The following is a 22,718-nucleotide window of genomic DNA, read 5'->3' on the forward strand; positions in this document are numbered from 1 at the left end:
TTTGAGGTTGGGGTGTCCCGTAAGTTTTGCATCCAGCAATTGAGAGTTATAGCAGCTAACATCAAATCAAAAAAATTACAAAGCGCTGTGCTGAAACACCAACACTATCGTGGGTGTGTGAAAAATTACAGAAGTGTCTGGTCCAGCAACTGAATTGTTGGTCAAGATTCCAATAAAAGAAAATTGTATGCACCTAGGAAGCGATGAAGCTAAAGAAAGAAGTATTCGTGGACAGTTTTTCCAAACATTGGAAGCAGATGTGGTAATATTGATGGATATGGACAGGAAACAGTCAGTAGCTTCTATTACCTGGGAGGTAGATCCGGGCTGCAAACTGCCCTGGTGTAGAGGTATACCATTTTTTCTGCCTGTACGCCGCAATCATCGCCTTGTCCTCCTGCGTGCCAACAAAATCACAGAAAGAAATCCTAATGTTCTTTTATATCTCAGGTGAAGAGCCCTTTAAGAAAAAAATGTCAATAGTTGATTACGTCACTGTGAAATAAACTTTGAGGCGATCAACTCCATCTGCGTTGGATAATGTCATAGATGGATACACGTTGTACACAATATGATCCAACAAAAAGGATAGTTAATAACGTACATGTATGAATTTATGCTGCCAGTTCTGTTCATCCTTGTTGCTGCAAGCTTATCGACCATTTCTTCAATATCAGGTACGAACTTTAATGCATGATAGTTAACTGTGCATTCTAGCCAGTTAATCTGTATTGGCAGATTATCATATCTGAGCAGTGAAGTTTCACATTAGCTTTAGACTGTTCCATTGAGAGCATACCTATGTGAAGAGATATGACCATTGCACAGAACAACGAACAAAAGCGAATAATAATGCTCCCTTTACCACAACATCTAAGCTTACCAGATGTTCTGAAGCCACAAAACTAAAATGGACGGGAAAAAACAAAATGTTGCACTCAGAAGTTTACTTACCCCAACCCGTTGAGGAATGGATTGATAGACATTATCTTTCTCTCTTTGATCCTTGGAGGTACATTATCAATCTAAAACTGTGCTGAACCATACTTTGGGATGTTCTTCACAGTACGCCTGTTACATACCACTAATTCAATGCATATCATGAGAATATGAATATTTAGTCAAGCATAAAGAAATTTCCAGTAATATAAGGATGAGTGCAGAGAGCATTTTTTTTAGAACTGGGAACCTAGGATAAGACAAGGCAGCCGAGCAGCTAATGGAAAGAAAACAACTGTCTTCACTTTGGTTTCACAAGAAGTTCACAAATAATTGTCTTAATGTAGCAGAAATGTTGGATAAGCTGTACATGACCCAAATTTTTTTATAGGTACAGATATAGTTCACTTCATCTAGTTATACCTGATGACGTTGTTCAATTACCTAGCAAAGGGAAAAATATTCAGAGAAAAACCTAAGCAGCATGAGTACAAATTAACTGTACATCAGAATCAGATATAGTGGAGGAAAACAGTGCCAGTTCAATGCAAGGTAGGTGAACATATGCCCACGAAAAGATGACTGAAACAGGCAAGCAATCAGATAACCCCTAAATTTAATTTTTTTTGAAGTGTTTCTCTAAAACACGAAGAACAGAGCATCACGAAGAACAAAAGGCTTATATTATACTCACAAAGCAGCCATAAATAATTAGTGCTCCTAGAAACAACCCCTAGCATGCATTTGTATTGGCTGAAGAACTGTTTTTTTTCTTTTTCTCTTAATTGGAACTCTTTGAAGTGAGTGTAAAGTAATCTGTTGCTCTCCCTCTATACGCGCGGCAGGGGCAGGCGCCGAAAGGGCTCCCCTGCTGCTGCATTGTAGCCGTGACAGAGGCAGACGCCGAAAGGCTCCCCTGCCGCACTGTAGCCACAACAGGGGCGGACGCCAAAGTTAGCCCTGCTGTCACATCTAGTCAATGTAGCAGCATGACAGCCTGACATGTATGTGTACTAGGATTAGATGGGTAGAGTTGTATATATAACTTTCCACTGCAACTTAGTGAAGTGAGAGAGTTCAGTTGTCCCATCTCCTCTGCAGAGCTCCGGCCAACGCTGATGCTTGTACTGTGTGTGTGCGCGCTTTGTTCTCCTTCCCTCTTCTACCTCCAGCCGTAGTGTGTGTGAGAACGCCAGTGAGCGGTCGGCTCACCCGTGCGGGAGATCTCGGGACCAACAAGTGGTATCAAAGCCGTACAAGCGCCGTCGCCGTACTCACCACTGGCGATGACGGACGGTTTGGAGATGGGCGACAGCAGCGGTGCTGCTGTGGCTGCCCAGCCACGACAGGAGGTCGTCGTGCATACGGTGCGGGAGGTCAGCGGCACCAGTTGGCCGATGCTGACTTGCACCAACTATGGCGAGTGAACGATGACCATGAAGGTCAAGCGTTGGAGGATATCCTCGCTGCTGTACCAGCGAAGTATAGGGAGCCGTTGGAGGCGAAGAACTCTGCTAAGGAGGCATGGGAGGCCATTGCAGCGATGCGCGTCAGCTTCGACCGCGCAAAGAAGGCGACGGCCCTGCTGCTGAAGCAGACGTACGCCAACCTCAAGTTTAAGGATGATCAGTCGATGGAGGACTTCTCTCTCTGCCTGCAGCCTCTCATCAGCAAGCTGAGGAGCCATGACGTCACAATTGACGAAGAAGAGGTGGTCTCCAAGTACCTCCACTTCGTGTTGGTGAAGTACATCCAGATCGCTCTCTCCATAGAGACGATGCTAGACTTGTCCACCCTCATCATTGAGGATGTGATAGACCGTCTACGGGCGGTGGACAAACGCATGGAGTAGGCCACATCAATGACAGACAGTGGCAAGCTGCTGCTGATAGAGGAGAAGTGGGCTACCCGGATGAAGGAGAAGAAGTCCGGGAAAGCCTCCTCCAGCCGTGGTGGCGATGGCCAGCGTCACGGCAAGGTTTCTTCGGACAAGAAGAAGAAGGTTGACCCCAATGCCTGCCGGCGCTACGGGAAGACGGGCCATTGGGTAAAGGAGTGTCCAAATTGCAAGTAGGAGAAGAAGGCTGATGCTCATTTAGCGTAGGCTGATGAGGATGATGATGCCACTCTCCTGATGGTGATGTTCTGTGCACTGCACGATGTTGAGGCCGAGGAGAAGGGAGAGGTGATGGCAGTGGAAGGGCACGACAAGGCTCTGAAGTCTGTAAACCTCGACGAACCGTGCGCCCAAGTCCACCTCGGACGTGTGGACGGCGAGCAGGAGCAGCGGTGGTACCTTGACTCCGTCGCCAGCAACCACATGATTGGCTCCAAGGAAGCCTTCTCTGAGCTCGACGACAACGTGACCGACACGGTAAAGTTCGGTGATGGCTCAAGGGTGGCGATCCGAGGGCGTGGCACCATCATCTTCAGGTGCTAGAACAGCGAGCATCGCGCGTTGACGGATGTATATTACATCCTGCAGCTGCGTTCAAGCATCATTAGCATTGGCCAGCTGGATAAGCGCGGCAACGAGGTATTGATCAAGGACGACATCCTCAGGATCAAGGACCGAGAGCAGCGGCTTCTTGCCAAGGTGAAGAGGTCCCGGAACCAGATGTACATGCTTGACTTGAAGGTGGAGCGGCCCATCTGCTTGGTTGCATGGCACACGGAGGAGCCGTGGCTGTGGCATGACTGGTATGACCATCTCAGCTTCGACGCGCTCAGTCGACTAGAGAAGATGGTCTGAGGATGGCCCCATATCAAGCACGTAGGCAAGCTGTGTGATAGCTGCCTGGCCAGGAAGCAGAGGAGGCTGCCGTTCCCAAAGGCGGCCAAGTATCACGCGGTGGACGCTCTCGAGCTCATCCACGGCGATCTCTATAGGCCAATTACACTAGCCACAAACGGTGGTTGGTGGTACTTCCTCCTGCTCGTGGATGATTGCAGTCGCTATATGTGGCTACAACTCCTAATGAGCAAGGACGAGGCGACGGAGGCGATCAAGAAGTTCAAGGCATGAGTGGAGGCCGAGAGTGGCAAGAAGCTGCGCGTGCTGCGGACTGATCGCGGCGACGAATTCACTTCGGTGGAGTTCACTACATACTACATGGATCAGGGTGTGGTGCGACACCACACCGCACCGTACTCGCCACAGCAGAATGGTGTAGTGGAGCGGCGGAACCAGATGGTGGTCGGCATGGCTCGATCCAGGATGAAGGCCAAAAGCATGCTGACAAAGTTTTGGGGAGAGGCAAGTAACTACGATGGTGTTCATCCTCAACCGCACGCCCACAAAAGCCATGAAGGGCGTGATGTCGTTCGAGGCTTGGTATGGGTGCAAGCTAAGCATGTCCTTCCTCCAGACGTTTGGCTACATCGGCCACGTCAGGAAGATGAAGCCGGTCCTCACCAAGCTGGAGGATAGGAGCACACCAATGGTGCTCCTAGGCTACGAGGAAGGTACCAAGGCATACCGACTCTACAACCCATGTGGAGGCAAGGTGGTTGTCTCGTGCGATGTTGTGTTCGTTGAGAAGGCGGCCTGGGACTGGGACAGTCTAGGCACGGGGAAGCTGGCGTCTTCACCAGCACCTTCATCATCAAGCACTTGGTCATCCACGGTGGTGGTGACGCTGGAGAGAAGGTGCCGATCACTGCAGCAACAGAGCCGAGCACTCTTGGGGTGGTGTTGAGCACTCCGAGAGGGGTGCCAAGCACTCTAGGAGTGGTGCCGAGAGGTACTGCAGTGGTGCCGATCACTCCAAGACGGATGTTGAATGCTCCCGTAGCAGTGTTGAGCAGTCCTGCAATGGTGCCGACCACTCTAGGACGGGTGCCGAACGCTCCCGTAGCGGAGCCGAGAGGTCTTGCAGTGGTGTCGACCACTCCAAGACTGGTGCCGAGCACTTCTGCAGTGGTGCCAACCACACCAGGAGTGGTGACGAGCGGTCTAGGAGTAGTGCCAAGCACTACAGCCAGGGTCCCGAGCACTCCAGGTGCTGTGCCGACCACTCCGGTGGAACAGGGGACTCCATCGACGCTGATCGAGTTCGTCTCACCTCCAAGCGACATCACTGAGTTGGTGGATGCCTTCCACGACGGTGAGGAGGTGTGGTTTCATAGGCTAGACAACATTATCGGCGGCATAGGGTCCTCAGGCCGGGTGGGTCGGCTGCTCAATGACCCAGAGCTGCTTCACGTCAGTGTAGAGGAATCATCCATGTTCACGCTAGCCGAGCGCGATGCAAATTGGTGATGGGTGATGCTAGAAGAGATGAAGGTGATCGAGGATAACGAGACTTGGGAGCTCATCGATCCACCTCTAGGATGCCGTCTGTTCGGCCTAAAGTGGGTGTACAAGGTCAAGCGAGACGAGCATAGTGCCATTGTCAAGCACAAGGCGCGCCTCGTCGCCCAAGGCTTTATCTAGCATGAGGGCATCGACAACAAGAAAGTCTTTGTGCCGGTAGCACACATGGAGTCTATCCAACTGCTGCTGGTTTTGGTAGCAGCGAAGGACTGGCGCATCCATCACCTAGACGTAAAATTGGCCTTCCTCAACAGTGAGCTGGCGGAGACGATCTTCATCAGGCAACCTCCGGGTTTTGCCATCAAGGGAGCGGAGCGCAGGTTGCTCTGACTGCGCAAGGCGCTCTACGGGCTACAGGCCCTACGAGCGTGGAACGTCAAGCTTTTTGCCACGCTGGGCGAGCTTGGGTTCACGCAGTGCACAACTAAGCACGCGTTCTACACGCGGTGACGGGGGAAGGAGGAGCTCATCATCGGCGTATATGTGGATGACTTGATCTCCGTGGAGGACATCGACAACTTCAAGCGCGAGATGGTGGCTCATTTTTGAATGAGCGATCTCGGCATGCTCTCCTACTACCTTGGCATCGAGGTGACATAGGGGAAGGAGGTGCTCATGCTCGGTCAGAGTGCGTACGCCTCGAAGCTATTGGAGCGGAGCGGCATGGCTGAGTGCAAGCCGTGCGTGACTCCGATGAAGGAGCGGCTGAAGTTGACGAAGGGCAGTACTATGATGAAGGTAGATGCAACACTCTATCGAAGTATCATCAGCGGTCTACGCTACCTAGTCCACATGAGGCCAGACATTGCGTTCATCGTGGGCTTCATGGAGGCCAATCACACCAGCCGCTTCATGGAGGATCCCTGAGAGGATCACTAGGCTGTGGTGAAGCGGCGGCTACGCTACGTTAAGGGGACAGTGGATCAGGTGATCGTCCTCCCCAAGACCAGCGGAATTGGTCTATAGCTCACTGTGTTCAACGATGCAGACATGGTGGGGGATATCGATGGACAACGGAGCTCCTTTGGCGTGCTTGTCTTCCTCCAATCGGCTCTAATCTCATGGCTATCGCTGAAACAGAAGGTGGTGGCGCTGTCCATGTGTGAGGCAGAGTACATGGCAGCGACCACAGTGGCGTGCCAAGCTGTGTGGCTATGTCGGTTACTGGGTGAGCTAAATGGTGTGGAAGCTCACTCACCAGCACTGATGGTGGACAACTAGCCTGCCATCGCCCTCGCAAAGAATCCGGTTCCCCACGATCGGAGCAAGCACATCGACGTCAAGTTCCACTCCCTCAGAGACTATGTCAATGCAGGGCAGATCATCATCGAGTTCATCGAAACTGGTTAGCAACTTGTGGACGTCCTCACCAAGCCGCTCGGCTATCTTTGGTTCACAGAGCTAAAGAAGATGATCGTCATGGTGGAGGTTCTAGGGTTAGCAGCAGGATTAGGGGAAGAATTATAAAGTAATCTGCTGCTCTCCCTCTGTACGCACGGTAGGGACAGGTGCCGAAAGGGCTCCCCTGCTGCTGCACTGTAGAATCAAGCTTATATCCACAATATGAATAGAATAGTGATTTGATTCTGCAGAGGATGCGAGCATAACAGTAGAATCAAGCTAATATCCACAATATGAACAGAACTGTCATGTCTCAGATAATCAAGTCCAAACAACTATGAGCATGACAAAATTATGTATTAGTTTATGCTAAGCAAGATTAAGCCATCCAACTATAGAATCATTAGAAGTTAGGAGTTCGAGTCTACCTTGTTTTTCAACCTTAGCGAGACTGTTGTCTGTGTGTGATTCCTGAAGCCTTCTTGGTGTTTGTGTACAGGACCCTTTGCATGCTTTGATTTTCGAATCAAATCAAATAAACCATCTTCAGTCAAAAATGGGACATGACAAATAAGTGTAAATTAAATGACAAACTAAAATCCCTCAAAATAATTGAGTCCCTGTGAAAGTAAACATAAATGGGGGAGACGATGCAATTGTTGGTGTTTGATGACCAGCAAACCGTCATAGGGGTACCCAAGACGGTATTCGGAGGGCTTCGGCATACGCAAGATTCGACGATAATTGCAAAGAGATGAACGATTTATACTGGTTCGGGCCCTCTTGTCGAGTAATAGCCTTTACGTCTAGTTGGCGTGTAACCTTTTGCGTTGGATTGATTATATGATTGTTAGGGTTACAAGGGGGTGCACCATACCTCTCTTTATATAGGGGAGAGGGTAAGGGCACGTATCTAGTCTGAGTTGGTTACAAGAGAAGAGTCCTAGTCCTATTACATCATCTAGCTTTCATAGTAAGCCAACTAAGTCGATCTGGATTAGCTTGAAGTCCATGCCACCTAGTCTCGCATCCTTCAACAGATCATGGGCCATCCCAAGGCCCATACAGGTAGTACCCCCATGGGGAACCCCTAGGACCCTAGTCCGTCAAGCCCCCGAGCATGTCATGGTTGAACTTGGAAGCCTTCTTGTTCCTCCTAGTCTTGCCGAGTAGAAACAAGCGTAGTCCGAGTACTTTTGTGAGTGAAGCCATGAGGTGCTCTATAAAGTCTCCGGGTGACGTGCACTTTTCAAAAAAGTGTACTCACTGAGTGTAGCCCCCGAACCTCTTGCTGTTTGCAAAACAAAGAGTTAGAGGGTCTAAGCATCTCCCGAGCCTATGTCTGAGTACTTGTACTCGAGATAAGGATCTAAAAAGAATATGCTCGAGGATGACAGTGTCAGCGAAGGTTATTATCCTGTCTGCTTGTACAGAAGTAGGTAAGACGTATCAAAGTCACATGCAAAGCTTTAGTATAGTTGATCCAAAGATGCTCAGGATATTCATGGAAATATGCCATCAAAGGTGCTATCGGGCATACTGTGATTTCACATGCGCTAGGAAAAGGCCGTCTATATACTGAAAAGGTGTAGTGGGATGCATTGTACCCTTGTAGTGTATCATGTGAACCTATGTAGGAGTCAGAAGCTTGCCTGTGTATTCTGCATGAACCTGGTCCATAGACAACACCAAAACACCTATAAAAACCCTCCTAGCGAGCACTTGAACCTCAGTTGTAGAAGAAGCAAAGTGGCTCAGAGGTTGAAGTTTGCAAATATGGTGGTGAGTGAAGTAGACCAGCCCCCGGGAGTACTCGGTTGGTATAACCAAGAGTTGTAGTGACTAGAAGAATTCTTGTGAGAGGGTTTAGAGGTAGGCTAAACCTATAGTTATACACAGTAGAGGAGTCTGGAACTACAACTAGAAGAAGTCTTATGATGGCTGGTAGGGTGGCACATCTAGCAGTCCCATGTCAATTCTTCTAGGGTGCCTGTCGACGTCTGTCCATGAAGGGTCGCACCCAGACCCGAATGTGTATAGATGGCGTCGGCTAGGTGACAAGATGTGCGAATAGCTCATCTTGCCTACAAGCCTACAGGCTTCCTCTTGCAGTAGCTGTGCTACCAAGGGTAGTTGGCCAATAAATGTTTGTAGTCGAACAGTCTACCCAAGGTTCTAGGCTAGGACACATTGCACTTCTATTATCTACCCAGATGCATTACTCTTCTACTCTTGGATCTAGGTGCATCGGGTACGAAAGTACCTACTGAGAAGCACTTGGAGTATGAGTACTCTGTTGTATCCGAGTAGGTGTTGTCTTTGTTATTGACTGAAAAAATCTTGTATCCAATACTTGTAACTCTCTAGATAAATAGTCGATCATTATTCTGAGTGGTCTTAAATCTTGTAAAGTGTGCAACTCTGTATCCATTGAATTGTTGTTGAATAAAAAATCTTCATCCAGGTACTACGCCGTTTAATACATATTGTCAAGCAATTGTTCGAGTACTGCATCAATCATCCGTGTACTTCATGATGTGGCCATGTAGATAATAATCGTAGCATGGCCAATACCTAGAAAGAAAAAAATCCAAAGGATAAGTCTGAACATAGTGTGATGCGTTGGAAATCCTGAACAGGCGTGTAGCCATCGTATCAACCGCACAGCCGCATTAAAATGGAAGGGAAACTAAAACTCCACGCCCGTTGGTGCGATTATCGGGCCACACCGCGGTGAAAACCTTATAAAGAGGGAACCATTCCTGTGCATCATTTTCCTCTAATCCATTTACTTTCTGCCTAAGCCCCCGAGCCACTGTGAGCGCGGCCAATCTCGCATCTTGAAACCCTAGATCTGTATAAAGCTCTGCTTGATGGGTAAGGGCAAGAACCCAAGCGCCGCCGCCAAGAAAGTCACCGAGAAGAGGGCGTTGGAGGTGCTGGAGATGGCTGCCGCCGCTCAGATCTGGCCGGCGCCAGTAACGAAGTCGAAGCATCTCTCGAAGCTTCATGAACAGGGCAGAGCAAAGACTTGGGGAATGGAAGGCGCCTAGGGAGCACCTTATTCCCAACCTTGAGCGGGTTGAGATTGTTCTTTTTGTGTTGTTCATCTAGCATGGGTTAGGGTTGCCTGCTTGGTGATGAAGCACACTAGCCATCGGGGTCGGAGCCTATGGAGGCTACTGCTGATGAAGAAGTGCAGAGCATGAGGGCTGACCCAAGCACTGCTGTACCGAGTGCTCCTGCCCTAGAGGTGCCGACGATAAGAGCCCACCAAGCGGAGGAGGTTGACGTCGTCCTGGGTACTAGACCGGGTACCCAACTCTAGGCATATAGCCTGAAGTTCGCTGGGTTGATGAGGTCATAGTCCGGGCTGCTGAACCAGGCTTTCATCTTTGATGGCCAGTTGAGGGTAAGTAAGTGCATTTTGTCATTTCCTGCTGTAAATAAATTCCAAATTCTTATTTTAGAAACAGTCATATGCTCAGGGCGCGGAGCTGAAGGCCTCTATCGAGGTCCAAAAGATCCAAGCAGAGCTCGCCAAGTTGAGGGAGGAGTAGGCCATGAGGGAGGCCAAGTGGGAATCTGCGTAGAAGCACCATGAAGAGACCCTCTATATCCTCTGTTCTTAGATTGGTGAAGTCTAGCGGGAAAAAGCAGCCGCCAAAACTAGGAAAAATGATGCCTTTGACTCTTTGTTGAAGATGACAGAGAAGGTCGAGCTCTTTGATACCAAGCTGAAAGGTAAAAGAACTGTATGACTTCTCTATAGTTCATGACATGTAGTAGTCGGTCATCATGATGATGATCATTTATGGCCCTTTTTGCAGAAGAGCAGATCAGAACCTAGCAGTTGGAAGGCAAGGTGAAGGAGCTGAATGAAGCCCTGAGAACCAAGCACAACCAAACTGAAGAGGTTACTGAACGAGCGAGTGAAGAACTCGCTTGAGCTCAACAGATAAAATGAGGAGCCGATCGTGATCTGATGCAGGCTCTAAAGTCAATGACTGATATGATGGCCTAGCTGGAGAGAGCACAGTTGGAGCGGAACACGTTCTGGGAAGCCATGAAGCCACTCGCCCTCCTCTTCCACTGGCTAGAAGACGGTGAAAAGAGGTGGGTGGATATAGTAAAAGACATCCCCAATCTCTTTGAGAGCTATGTGCATGGAGCTGCCATGGTCTGCTTCTAGAATGTACTCGGTACGCTCTGAGTGCAATACTCGACTATGGATCTCCATCAGGTGACCACAAAATATGATGATGAAGGCCATCTTGCTACTGTGGAGAGAGCTGAGTAGGAAATGGACGGACTTGCCACCACCATAACCGATGAATTAGACCTTGGGATGGAGAAGCCTGACGAGTAGGCTATGTAAGTTTTAAAAAACTTGTTAAGCATATGTGCTGGGTAGGCATGGTGTAAGAAACAATGTTCTTTTGCTTATGTAGGCTGTTAGTTTATGACAAAACTTAGCCTGTGAGTTATGAATATGATGCATCTTGTCAGGGTACTTAAACGCCTAAGACAGGTTTTTTAACTTGTTTAGACTTGGTAATCTTTTAAGTAAGACTATAGTCTACTTAGGCTATAAATTTGTCTTGTGGAGTCCTTTAGAAAGGCGCCTAAGACTAAGTAGCCGAGTAAAAAGTCGTTATGATTAGAATCATGTTAGACCCTTCCATCGATGTTAAGTGCTCGAAGTCACTTGTTCAAGGAACCCTTATAACGATTGCTTGCTGTTAGGATCCTGTCCCGTAGGCAACAAATCATGTTACTTGCTTCTAGCAATCACCCTACCCAGGACGACATGCAATAGTTAAACTAAATGTCGATAATTGGCTCCCAACCAAGGAGATGTAAGCCAACCGAATAGGAGGTGTATCTCGTATAATATAGCCCAGTACTCAGTATACAGAATAAAAACTGTGTGTTGAGTAAATTTATCATATTGAGAGATGTGTAGCCACGCAATTAGTTAGTTGTATATCTCGAATATGATGTAACAAAGGCTGCAACAAAAAGAGATGACTGGAATAGTTGTGTATCTTGCACAAAAGTAAAAAGACAGATTCATCTAGCGAAGAACATTGACTCTGTATTATTATCAAAGAATCTTAAGTACAGACGCTAGAAACCCTGGATTTGCTTAAACAAGAAAGCTACTTAATAATATTAAGCGTAAAATCTCTATAGCTGATATGTTCTAGGAGTTAGGCATGGGATCACCATCCTCTGTGATTAACTCGAAGGAGCCTAGTCGAGTAACTTTGGAGACGACAAAGGGGCCTTCCCAGGGGCTGAGTAGCTTGTGTTGTCCTGATGTATTCTGGATACGCTTGAGGACTAAATCTCCGACTTGAAAGCTACGGGGGTGCACATTCTTGTCATAGTGACGTCGTAGGCCTTGGAGGCACCTAGTAGACTAGAAGAGTGCGTTAAGCTTAATTTCTTTGGCACTATCAATTTCTAGCAGCCAGGTTTCGTCTGCTTCGCCTTCATTGTACTGTTCAACCCAGGGAGAGTTCCATATCAAATCCGTTGGCAGGATGGCTTCTGAGCCATAAACCAAAAAAAAGGGAGAGTACCCTATCGCTCTACTTTGTTGAGTGCGCAGTCCCCAAACTACCTTGGGTAACTCGTATATCAACTTCCCGCCGTAGTCTTCAAGCTCGTCGAATAGCCTGGGTTTTATTCTAGCCAGAAGTAGCCCGTTAGCCCGCTCTACTTGGCTGTTTGCTTGAGGATGAGCTATGAAAGCATAGTCGATGTTGATGCCACAATCTTGAGCCCAACTTCTAAACTCGATAGCTGTAAAGGGTGAGTCAAGATATGTAATGATCCGATTGGGCATACCGAACCGATACATAATGTCTCACATGAACTTGACTGCCTTTGTAGTGTTGAACTTGACAAGTGGCTTGTACTCTATCCACTTAGTGAACTTGTCAATAGCCACGTAGATGTACTCGAAATCACCCGATGCTCATTTGAAAGGTCCAACCATGTCGAGCCCCCAGCATGAAAAAGGACATGATGGAGGGATGCAGATAAGGTTGTGAGCTAGGACGTGGGCTTGTTTGGTGAAGAACTGACAGCCCTTGTAGTGTCGCACTAACTCTTCTACATCTTTTGGTGCTGTAGGCCAATAATACCCAGACCTGAAAGCCTTGCCAACTAAAGTCCTGGAGATTGTGTGGTTACCACAACACCCGGAGTGAATTTCCTCCAAGATCTTCTGTCCTTTCTTCAGGTGTAATGCATTTGTGGAGAACACCAGATGATGCGCCCCGTCGGTAGAGTATGTCTCCAACTGAGACATAATTCTTGCTTCTACGCATGATCTGCTCTACTTCTACCTTCTCATCAGCCAACTTATGGTCTCGGATGTAATCAATAAATACTTGCGTCCATGCTGGGTTGACCACTAGTACCTGGACATCAGGAGTCAGAGTACCGGTGGATGTGGAGGTTTCTTGTTTGATTGAAGGGACTTGGAGTTCCTAAACCAACACATCAGGGGGTACCTGGGCTCTATCTGATCCTAATTTGTCCAAAATATCAGCCACAACATTGAGATCTCACATAACATGGAGGATTTCTAGACCTTGGAAGTGTTTCTCAAGTTTGCGGACTTCTGCGCAATAAGTGTCCATGGTTTCTGTACCACCTGATTTTAAGGACAAAACCAGATACACACCATATGTGAGCCCAGAAAATCAAATCTCACATATAGCTACAAATAAAGGTAATATCAATAGACAGTGCTTAATATATAACATACTTAGTATAAAGGACATAACCTTAGATAGCAAACAGTGGAAAGACAACTCCAATCTTCGGGTGAAGACTCCAATTCCACAGGGACAACTGACTGGTTGATTACAAGCCTATTTCCTCCAAACTCTAGCAATCTGATACCCATCCAGGATTTTTCCAAAGTATTGAAAAATAAAGCAAGCACAAGTATGTCATACTCAACAAATATAACATGGGGTTCATGAGGCTCAAAAGGCTGACACTAGTTTAACTATGATTAGCTTTTAATGAGTCATGATTTTAGCAATTCGGTGGCAACAAGTTTATCCACAAGCCCACATATACACATGATCAGGTAAACATGAACAATGAATAGCATAAACAATAATCTTTATCATCAGTGTTCATCATCTATTCCATAAGGGTCCAAGGCCGCTCGTGACTGTGAGCACGACTGCTATAACAGTTTTACACTCTATAGAGGTTGTACACTTTCACTATGAGTAGTGATTTACCCTTTCGCCTGAGGTGATCAGCCTCTTGACCCACTACCTAGGAAGGTCGGTAGGGCGCACTATGAAGCCTTTTAAAGGTTTGTCTAATAAGTTAGGACCGCTAAGGATTCCCCATCAACCGGTAAGATCCCTCCCTAAGGGGTGACTAAGGAAACCAAAGTGCACTCCCTTGACAGGCCGAAATCAAACCAATCGGAGCCCCTCTTGCGCCATAAAGGTAACCACTAACAAGATAGAAAAGGTCCTCATACTTGACTAAAGCCAGAGCCATGTAGCCCTCATAGTTATACTATAAGTCCTGGATGTTCGCTTACAGATAAGTCATTAGAGAGAGGAATCTAGAGCACCATAAAATAGCCCAATACTCTAGCCCCCTTGTTCCATGTTGCTAAAAAGCATCTTTTAGTGTTTATTGCATATACCATTAGTCAAGTTACAAGATCATGGTTTTAGTTGAGCACTAACATCATACTACCCAATGCATAAACTCATAGGAATCAAGGCAAAGGTAACAAAGTACTACAAATCCTTAGTGGTAGTCAAGGTAGACACATGCAATATGATTTAAATGTATTAAAGTTGATAGAAAACAAGGATGATCCCATGCTATACTTGCCTTAAACTTAGATCCTTCTTCTAGTCCAAACCTTCAATGGAACTCCTTCTTGATCAACACGTAAAGCTCACCGACTGGACATAATCATAAAGCACCACACAAGCATCCATGCAATCATACACAAAGCAAACAATAGAACTAAATTAGAACAGTATACCAACATATGAAACAACAAGTAAAAAGGTTTTAAAGATGTTCTACATGTTACTACGAACACATAGATGCGAATCGCACTCTAATCAGAGCAATAACAAAAAAGTTATGAACTAAACAAGATTTCCTTTAATAAAATAATAGATTAAATCTAACCTCGAATTTCAAAAGTTGAAAATATATTTAATAGTAGGATGAACATGTAAATTACGCAATTATGAATCTAACGCAACTTGAACGGGTCAAATCAGAGTTAAAACAGAGAAGTTATGGCCTAAAGAAAATAGTGGATAAACTATAAATAGATGAAAGCGTATTTTAGATCTAACCGAAGAAACTATGTTTTCAAAAGAAGAAAACGTATTTTGAATCTAGAAAAGGGAATCTACGCTTTCCAGAAAGAGAAAACGTATTTTGTAACTAATTTGAAGGAAACTACATTTTCAAAAATAGAAAACGTATTCTAGGGAATACGCTTTGGACCGCGGGTTTAAACATAGAAAATTTTAGGGGCTCTTTAGCAAAGTTACCAGTCGAAAGGTTACCAACCAATCTCGGTTGTTGGACCAAGAATGGGTGGAAGAGATTAGATGGGAGGAGATGAGTAAGGAAACAACCGCCGGAACAGTAGGGACGGCGCGGGGGCGACCGCAGAGCTCGTCGGTGTTCTTGGAGAAGAGCCTACGGGCCATGACAGCATGAAGCGAGGGCATCAGAAGAAAGAGGAAGTGAAGGCGAGCTCACCTAGGGGGTTATCATCGGTGGTGGAGGCACGGAAGAGGCGCAATGTCAGACGGGCGGTCGGCGAGCATGGCGGCTAGGGTTCCATGGTGGCGCTGCGAGCTCTGGTGGGGCTATGGCTGCGCTGAGGGTTATGCAGGGGAAATGGCATGGTGCAGACTTGGTATTTAAGGCCGGGGAGACGTGGGGCGCACGGCATGACGCAGAGGCGGCATAGACGTAGACTCCAGCGCGGCAGACAATCCAGGAAGGGGACGACTGAAGGAGGAAGACGACGTCACGCTGACACGCGGGGCCCGTCTGTCAGTGACACCAAGTGAAAGAGAGGAGAGCGCGGGCAACGCGTGCTAGGCTAGCCCACAAGCGGAGCGCGAGGAAGTAGATGGGCCACATGGAGAGGAGAGCTAAAGAGACCATGGGGGAGAGGGGAATACCGCATAGGCCTCAGCTTGGGGTGGGCCACGGGGAAATGGAAAAGGCCGACGGGCGCACTAGGCTGCGAAGGAGAGAGGAAGCAGGCCACGAGGGGAAAAAGGGCTGGGCCGCTTGGGCCAGAAGCCGAGAAAGGAAAAGCTTCCTCCTTTTTTTCTTTTTTTTTCTTTTTTTCCCAAGCATTTTCCAAACTCATTTTCAAAAGCAATTCAAATCATTTTAGATTTGAGACAAAGTCACACATTCCAATAAATCCAATGCACCAACATGTATGCACAAACAAGTTGTTAAACCTTATAGTCAATTTTAATTTAATGAAAAGATTTGTTTTTCCTATATTTTCATGAACACATAAATACAAAATTAAATCACTTTAACTCTATTTTGAAAAGAGCAAATTTTAGGGTGTTACAATGCAATCCCAATTCTTGTTGACTTGGTTGCTGACCACCGAGGAGTCGCCATAGACGAGCAAACGCTTGATGCTGAGTGAGACTACTACCTGAAGGCCGTGAAGGAGGGCCTCATACTCGGCTTCATTGTTGGTAGCAGGACAAAGTATTTGTAGGACATATTTAAGCTGTTTTCCATCTAGAGATATGAAGAGAACACCATTACCTATGCCTCCTAGCTTGAGGGAACCATCGAAACACATCTTCCAATGATCAAGGATAACTGTCGGTGTAGGCTGCTGGGCTTTGGTCCACTCGGCTATGAAATCAGCCAATACTTGAGATTTGATAGCCTTGCGGGAGACAAATGCAATGTTCTGAGCTCCTAGTTCGAATGACCACTTGGATATGCGTCCTGTTGCATCCTGATTGCATAGGACGTCGCCAAGTGGGAAGTCGAATACCACTGTTACCTTGTGTTCATCAAAGTAGTGGCGTAGTTTGCGTGAAGTAATCAAGAGGGCATAGAGGAGCTTTTGCATATGTTGGTACTTGGCCTTGGATTCTGATAGCACCTTACTAATATAATAGACATGTCATTATAGCTTATATACATGCCCTTCTTTAGCCCATTCCACGACTATTGCCATGCTGACTACCATAGTAGTAGCTGCAATGTAGAGTAGGAGTGCTTCATGTCTATTGTGTGGAGTAAGTATTAGAGAGGTGGACAGGTACTCTTTGATCTTCTGGAAGGCTTCATCCGCTTCAGTTGTCCACTCAAACTTGCCCAACTTTTTCAATAACTTGAAGAAAGGTAAACCTTTTCCCTAAGTCGCGAGACAAAATGATTGAGGGCAACCATGCACCCTATCAGTTTCTGAACATCTTTGATGTAGTGAGGTCGAGTCATCTGAGTGATTGCTTGAATCTGCTTTGTGCTAGCTTCGATACCCCGATGACTCACGAGAAAACACAATAGCTATCTAGAAGGAACTCCAAGCACAGACTTTGTTGGGTTAAACTTCCACTTGTACTCACGAAGACTGTCAAAGGTTTGCTTCAAGCCTGCGATCAGAGTAGAAGGGTCCTTGGCCTTGATGATGACATCATCCACGTAGGCTTCTACATTATGACCAATCTGTTCACTTAGGCACGCCTAGATAGCCCGTTGATAGGTTGCACCGGTGTTTTTTAACCCGAAGGACATGGTCATATAATAGTAGGCACCAAACAGAGCGATGAAGGTGTCTTGCTCTGATCTTCTTTATGGAGGGCAATCTGATGGTAACCCAAGTAGCATTCAAGGAAGGATAAAAGAGCCGACCCGACCATAGAGTCTATGATCTGATCAATACAAGGTAAGCCAAAGGGATTCTTTGGGTAGTGTTTGTTGAGATATGTGTAGTCGATGCACATGTGCCACTCTTTTGAGTTCTTCTTCTGGACAAGTATAGGATTGGCTAGCCAGTCAGGGAGAAGAATTTCCCTAATGAACCCGGCTACCAATAGTTTAGTGATTTCCTTCTTGATTGTTGCTTTCTTATCTGGTGAAAACCGTCGTAGACGTTGCTTGACCAGCTTTGAGCCAGGATTTAAATCCAATTTGTGCTCAGCCAACTCTCTTGGAACACCTAGCATATCGGCCAGCTTCCATGTGAAGATATCCTTGTTTTCTCTGAGAAAGTTGGTGAGCACGAGTTTCTATTCTTTGGAGAGGTGGGCACTGATGAGAGCATCGTAGAGGGATCATCAGTACCCAGATCAATCTCGATGGTATCCATCTTAGAGGGTGGTGCAATGACTCCCACCTTCTTAGTCGGAATCTCCATGTCTTCTGGCTTAGTCTGTTGTGCAATGTTGGCAATCTCCTGTGCTTCATAGGCTTGTTGCATTCTAGCTGCGATCTGGACGGCTTCCGTGTCGCATTCATATGAGCGCTTGAGGTCGCCTTAAAAGGAGAGTACGCCATTGGGACTCGGCATCTTGAGCAAGAGGTATGGGTAATGTGGTATGGCCATAAACTTGGCCAAAGTAGGTCGATCGAAGATAGCATGGTATGATGATTGAAAGTCAGCCACCTCGAACTTGATGAACTCCGTTCGGAAATTATTTGGGGTGCCAAACGTTATCGGGAGCGTGATCTGTCTAAGTGGCATGGCAGCCTTGTCGGGTATCATCCCATAGAAAGGGATGTCAGTAGGAGTGAGTTGGCTGGTAAAGTCCAGGTCTATCTTTTTCAGCATCTCTATAAATATTATATTCAATCCTATGCCGGCATCGATGAGGACCTTGGGGACTGTCACATTGGCTATTGTTGGTCCCTAGACGAGTGGATAGTGGCCGGCGTTAGTCACACTAGTCCATTAATCTTTTCTAGAAAACTAGATCGGGTACTTGAACCAATTAAGGTACTTTGGTGTTGAGGGCTCTCCTGCCATGATGTCCCGAAGAGCCAGCTTCCCTGAACGCTTGTTTGATGAAGTCGGTAGCCCCACAAAGATTACTGCAATTTGGCCCTTAGACTGTTGAAATCTAGGGTTGGCGTTGTCGTCTGCATCTTTGTTGTTGTCAGCTTTACCCTTGCCCTTGTTGCTTTTGCCGTAGAAACCCAGTTCTTGGAGTTGTCTGCACTCGACCATCATGTGCTTGGCGTTCTTGTGGAAAGGGTAGGGTAAATTCTTGAGGTATTTGAACTTCTTGTTATTCTTGTTAGACTTCTTGGACCTATCCATGGAAGTATGGGTGTTATCAGGTCATCTCTTTTTGGTAGATGGTCCACCCTGATTGCTTCTGGGGTCGTAACCTTTGTCTTGTTGGCCACATGGGAATCGTTTGCCGAGTACGTTCTTCAGATGCAATCATCTTCTGTACTGTACGCTTAAATTCCTCGGCAGTCTCTGGATTATCGTCGTAGAACTTTTCAAACTATCACTTGTATTTGATCCTGTTGACGAAGTGATCTATTACCTCCCTATCTGTGATATAAAAAACTTGGGCTCGAATTTTAGCAAAGCGGTGATAATATTGCTAGAAGCTTTCATCTGGTTTCTGTTTACAAGTTCTAAGCTCGTTTCAGGTGCTTAGGTGGGTGAGGACGCCCCAAAAATTTTCATAGAATTTGCACTGAAACTGTCCCCAAGTATCAATGGAGCGGGCTCGTAGTTTATCAAACCAGGCGAGAGGCACAATGTCGAGTGCCATGGGAAAATATAACACTTTGATGTCGTCATCACCGCCTGCCAACACGATGGACTGAGAGTAGATGCACAACCATTCATTGGGTTCTGTCTTCCCGTCGTACTTGGTATGGTTGGATGGCTTAAATTTGTAGGGAAGCCGGACAGAGAGTAGTCTGTCAGAGAAACATAGGAACCTATCTAGTGGGATGCCGGCCTCTTTGTACTTGGACTCACCTCTGTCTTCCCTGTTGCTGTACTGGTGCCCATGATAGGCCGACTGTGTGGCACCCTGATTCCTGTTCTAGTTACCCTACGGCCCTAGACGGGAATGGGCTGGTACTCGCTGTTCTCCTCCTTGGTTACCCTATGGTCCTAGGCGAGAGTGGACTGGTGCCCGTGCCTCTGGTCCTCGGGAAGGGTTAGCTTGGGATGTCGCTTGTGCAGCCTACATCTGAAGGGTTGTGGATTCCAAAATGACTTTGAGTCATTGCTGATCTAGAGTAGGGTTTTCTATGGTCTCCATGTCTTCTACCAGGGCGTAGACGTTAGCGTAGGGCATAGTAAAGACCCTATGGCCAGCTACTTCCATGAACTTAGGCTCAAGGTTGCGTGATGCAGAGGCTCTGATGACATCATGGTCTTGGCGATGTCGTTCTGCTTCTTCATCCCATAGACGCTGTTCATATGCTGCCTCTGCAGCCAAGCACCGTCGTTCAATATCTCGACAAGCCGATTGATACCGCTGCCACTCCTCCCTACGGTGTTGGGTGTGGTTGCACCGAGCCTGTCGAGCTCTATTCTTCCTTTCCCTAGTCGTCTTTTGCTCATCGGTCTCTCTGTTGGGTGGCGCAGTGTCCCGGGAGATGCCGGACAAGGTTTCCTTTCCATCTTGGATATCTGGTGGGTTAGGCATAGGGATCTGAGGTGGTTGCCCAGCCATAAAGACTTCTCTAGAGTCCCTTGTGGCCGAGTGAGTTCTAAATTCTGCAGTCGTCGTAATGTCCAATATCTCTGTAGAACCGTGATCGTTATTGTCTGCTGGAAGAGTTCTGTCGTCCTGATAAGGCAAGAGTTCCACCACGCCAACTAGACGAGATGGATCTATTAAAAAAGTGTCGGGTCGAGCACCCGACCAATGGACGATGCCTCCTTTGGGTGTGAGGGATAAAACCAAACCTCTTTGGGCACCCGTAGAGGGATCTCATGCTCAGACTGCATGAGGTAGCAGATTGTATCTTGATAGATTGAAGCTGAATTCTTGAGTCTGAGTGGAAAACGAACTGGGTCTTCGTAGTAGACTTCAGATGGGATCTCCAGTCCAGACAAAGGTGACGTGTCCGAGCGGGAGTTGTGATTGATGGTGACCTCGTGAGTTTGAGTTGAATCAGAAATTGAGAGGTGCAAAAACTTCTCGATGGGTTGATCCAGCGTGGTCGTCGAGACGTCTAGTTAAACTTGAGGCGCCGGGACCTCCATGAGACAACTTTAGAGCTTGTCGTTGTCATCTGCCTTATAGATCCAGGAGCCGAAGATGAAGGTGGTACCCGCCAAGAAAATCATATTGTCGAGGTCCGCCGAGCTCTCGATCGCAAAGTCGTTGAAAGCCCCTACCTAGCGCGCCAGCTGTCGGTGTTTGATGACCAGCAACCCATCACGGGGGTACCCGGGATGGTGTTCGGAGGGCTTCGGCGTATGCAGAACTCGACGGTAAACGCAAAGAGATGAACGATTTATACTGATTCGGACCCTCTTGTCGAGTAATAGCCCTTACGTCCAGTCGACGTGTAGCCTTTTATGTTGGATTGATTGTATGATTGTTGAAGTTATAAGGAGATGCACCATACCTCTCTTTATATAGGGGAGAAGATAAAGACACGTATCTAGTTCTAGTCGATTACAACACAAGAGTCCTAGTCCTGTTACAGAATTTAGCTTTCATAGTAAACAAACTAAGTCGATCCAGATTAGGTTGAAGTCCACGCCACCTTATGTCGCGTCCTTCAACGGATCGTAGGCCATCCCAGGACCCATCCAGGTAGTATCCCATGGGGAACCCCAATGATCCTAGTCCATCAGTAATTATACCTCTCCTTAATTAACAACAGAAATCCAAGAAAAAATTCTCCCTTCTCGAATCCATTGTGTCCTAACCCTTCCAAAAACATGAGGTTCAGCGCTGACGAAATAATACAGCAAAAATCAAATCTTCGCTACAAATCAATAACCAAGGTCGTCCTTGAGTTCATTGTTACACTTCTGAAGTTCCTGGGCATCCTCCACTGCCTCAATCTGAGAGAAAAAAGACCAAGATCGAACGGTAGATCAAGATCGAGATGGAGATGGAGGAGGAACGGACCTCGGTGTGAAGACGGCGGCGAGGTAGTGGAGGACGACTGTGAACCCTATGTTTGACGGAGGCGAAGAGGATCGGGGAGAAGGCCGTGCTCGGCCCTCCCGCTGCGCAGCCACGTACAGAGAGAGAGGAAGGCGAGACGGGTGCAAGGGCTGGAGCGGGAGCGGGAGCGGCGGAGGCGCCGGTGCCGGCACGCGGCCTCGTCCTGGTCGCGCCCGGGCCTCCTCCTGCGCCGCCACATCGGGAGCGATGGAGAGAGCTAGAGTTTACCATGAGGACGGAGAGAGAGACGGTTCCAGAACCAGATATTTTCGCATTGGCCACCGAGATGCAAACACGTGGAGGTAACAGTAGACATGGGAGAAAGGAGATCTGAGCTGTAAAATCGGAATCAAACGGTGAAAATCAATTTTACTAACGTGGGAACGCGCTCCAATTTGAAGGGGTTAATATGGTCTATTTTATGCTCGATCTCCTGCTGTCATCCATGAGGCTGATCTGAGTGACCGGCCTCTGTCATGTCATGTCCTGCAGACACTCAAGAAGAAGCACAAGCCGCTCTTCGAGGCGCTGCTCAAGGTCAAAGAAGGTGCCCCCATTTCTCCTCGTTTTTCGATTCGACACTTACCGCAGCGAAGGAGGATTGCACACACAAATGGCCTTCCGGCTTTATGGTTTGATTACTAAGAACACAGGGGATTGATTGTCCATCGGAGAAGAGGAGGGGAAATAAATTTTTATTTTTTATTAAAAAAACTCTTGCTATTTTTCTTTCATGGGTTTCCTCGAAACCGAGTGTTTGGTTTAGGGTTTAGTTTGTATACTTTTAGGTAACTAGGTAGCGTGCCCGTACGTTGTTACGGGATAACTAATAATTTGTAGTAAAAACACATGGATCGTACGATAAAATAATAATACCGTAAAAATTAAATACCAACGTTAAAGTGACAGTTAATCCAAAAAGCATAGTTTGTGAAATT

The 22,718-nt window shown here is 47.1% G+C and overlaps 1 protein-coding gene and 1 pseudogene across 1 annotated transcript; one reads left to right on the plus strand and one right to left on the minus strand.

The window, feature by feature from the left end:
• Positions 1–22,044, minus strand: part of LOC136503979 (protein STRICTOSIDINE SYNTHASE-LIKE 10-like) — a 34,154-nt pseudogene extending 12,110 nt beyond the window's left edge.
• LOC136503980 (uncharacterized) lies at positions 2,801–3,691 on the plus strand. Its single transcript, XM_066498882.1, has 3 exons — positions 2,801–2,986; positions 3,044–3,313; positions 3,425–3,691. Exons 1-3 carry the CDS (start codon positions 2,801–2,803, stop codon positions 3,689–3,691), a joined length of 723 nt encoding a protein of 240 aa, XP_066354979.1.
• Positions 22,045–22,718: the final 674 nt, after the last annotated feature.

The sequence above is a fragment of the Miscanthus floridulus genome, chromosome 14 (assembly GCF_019320115.1).
Source record: "Miscanthus floridulus cultivar M001 chromosome 14, ASM1932011v1, whole genome shotgun sequence".
NCBI lineage: Eukaryota > Viridiplantae > Streptophyta > Magnoliopsida > Poales > Poaceae > Miscanthus > Miscanthus floridulus.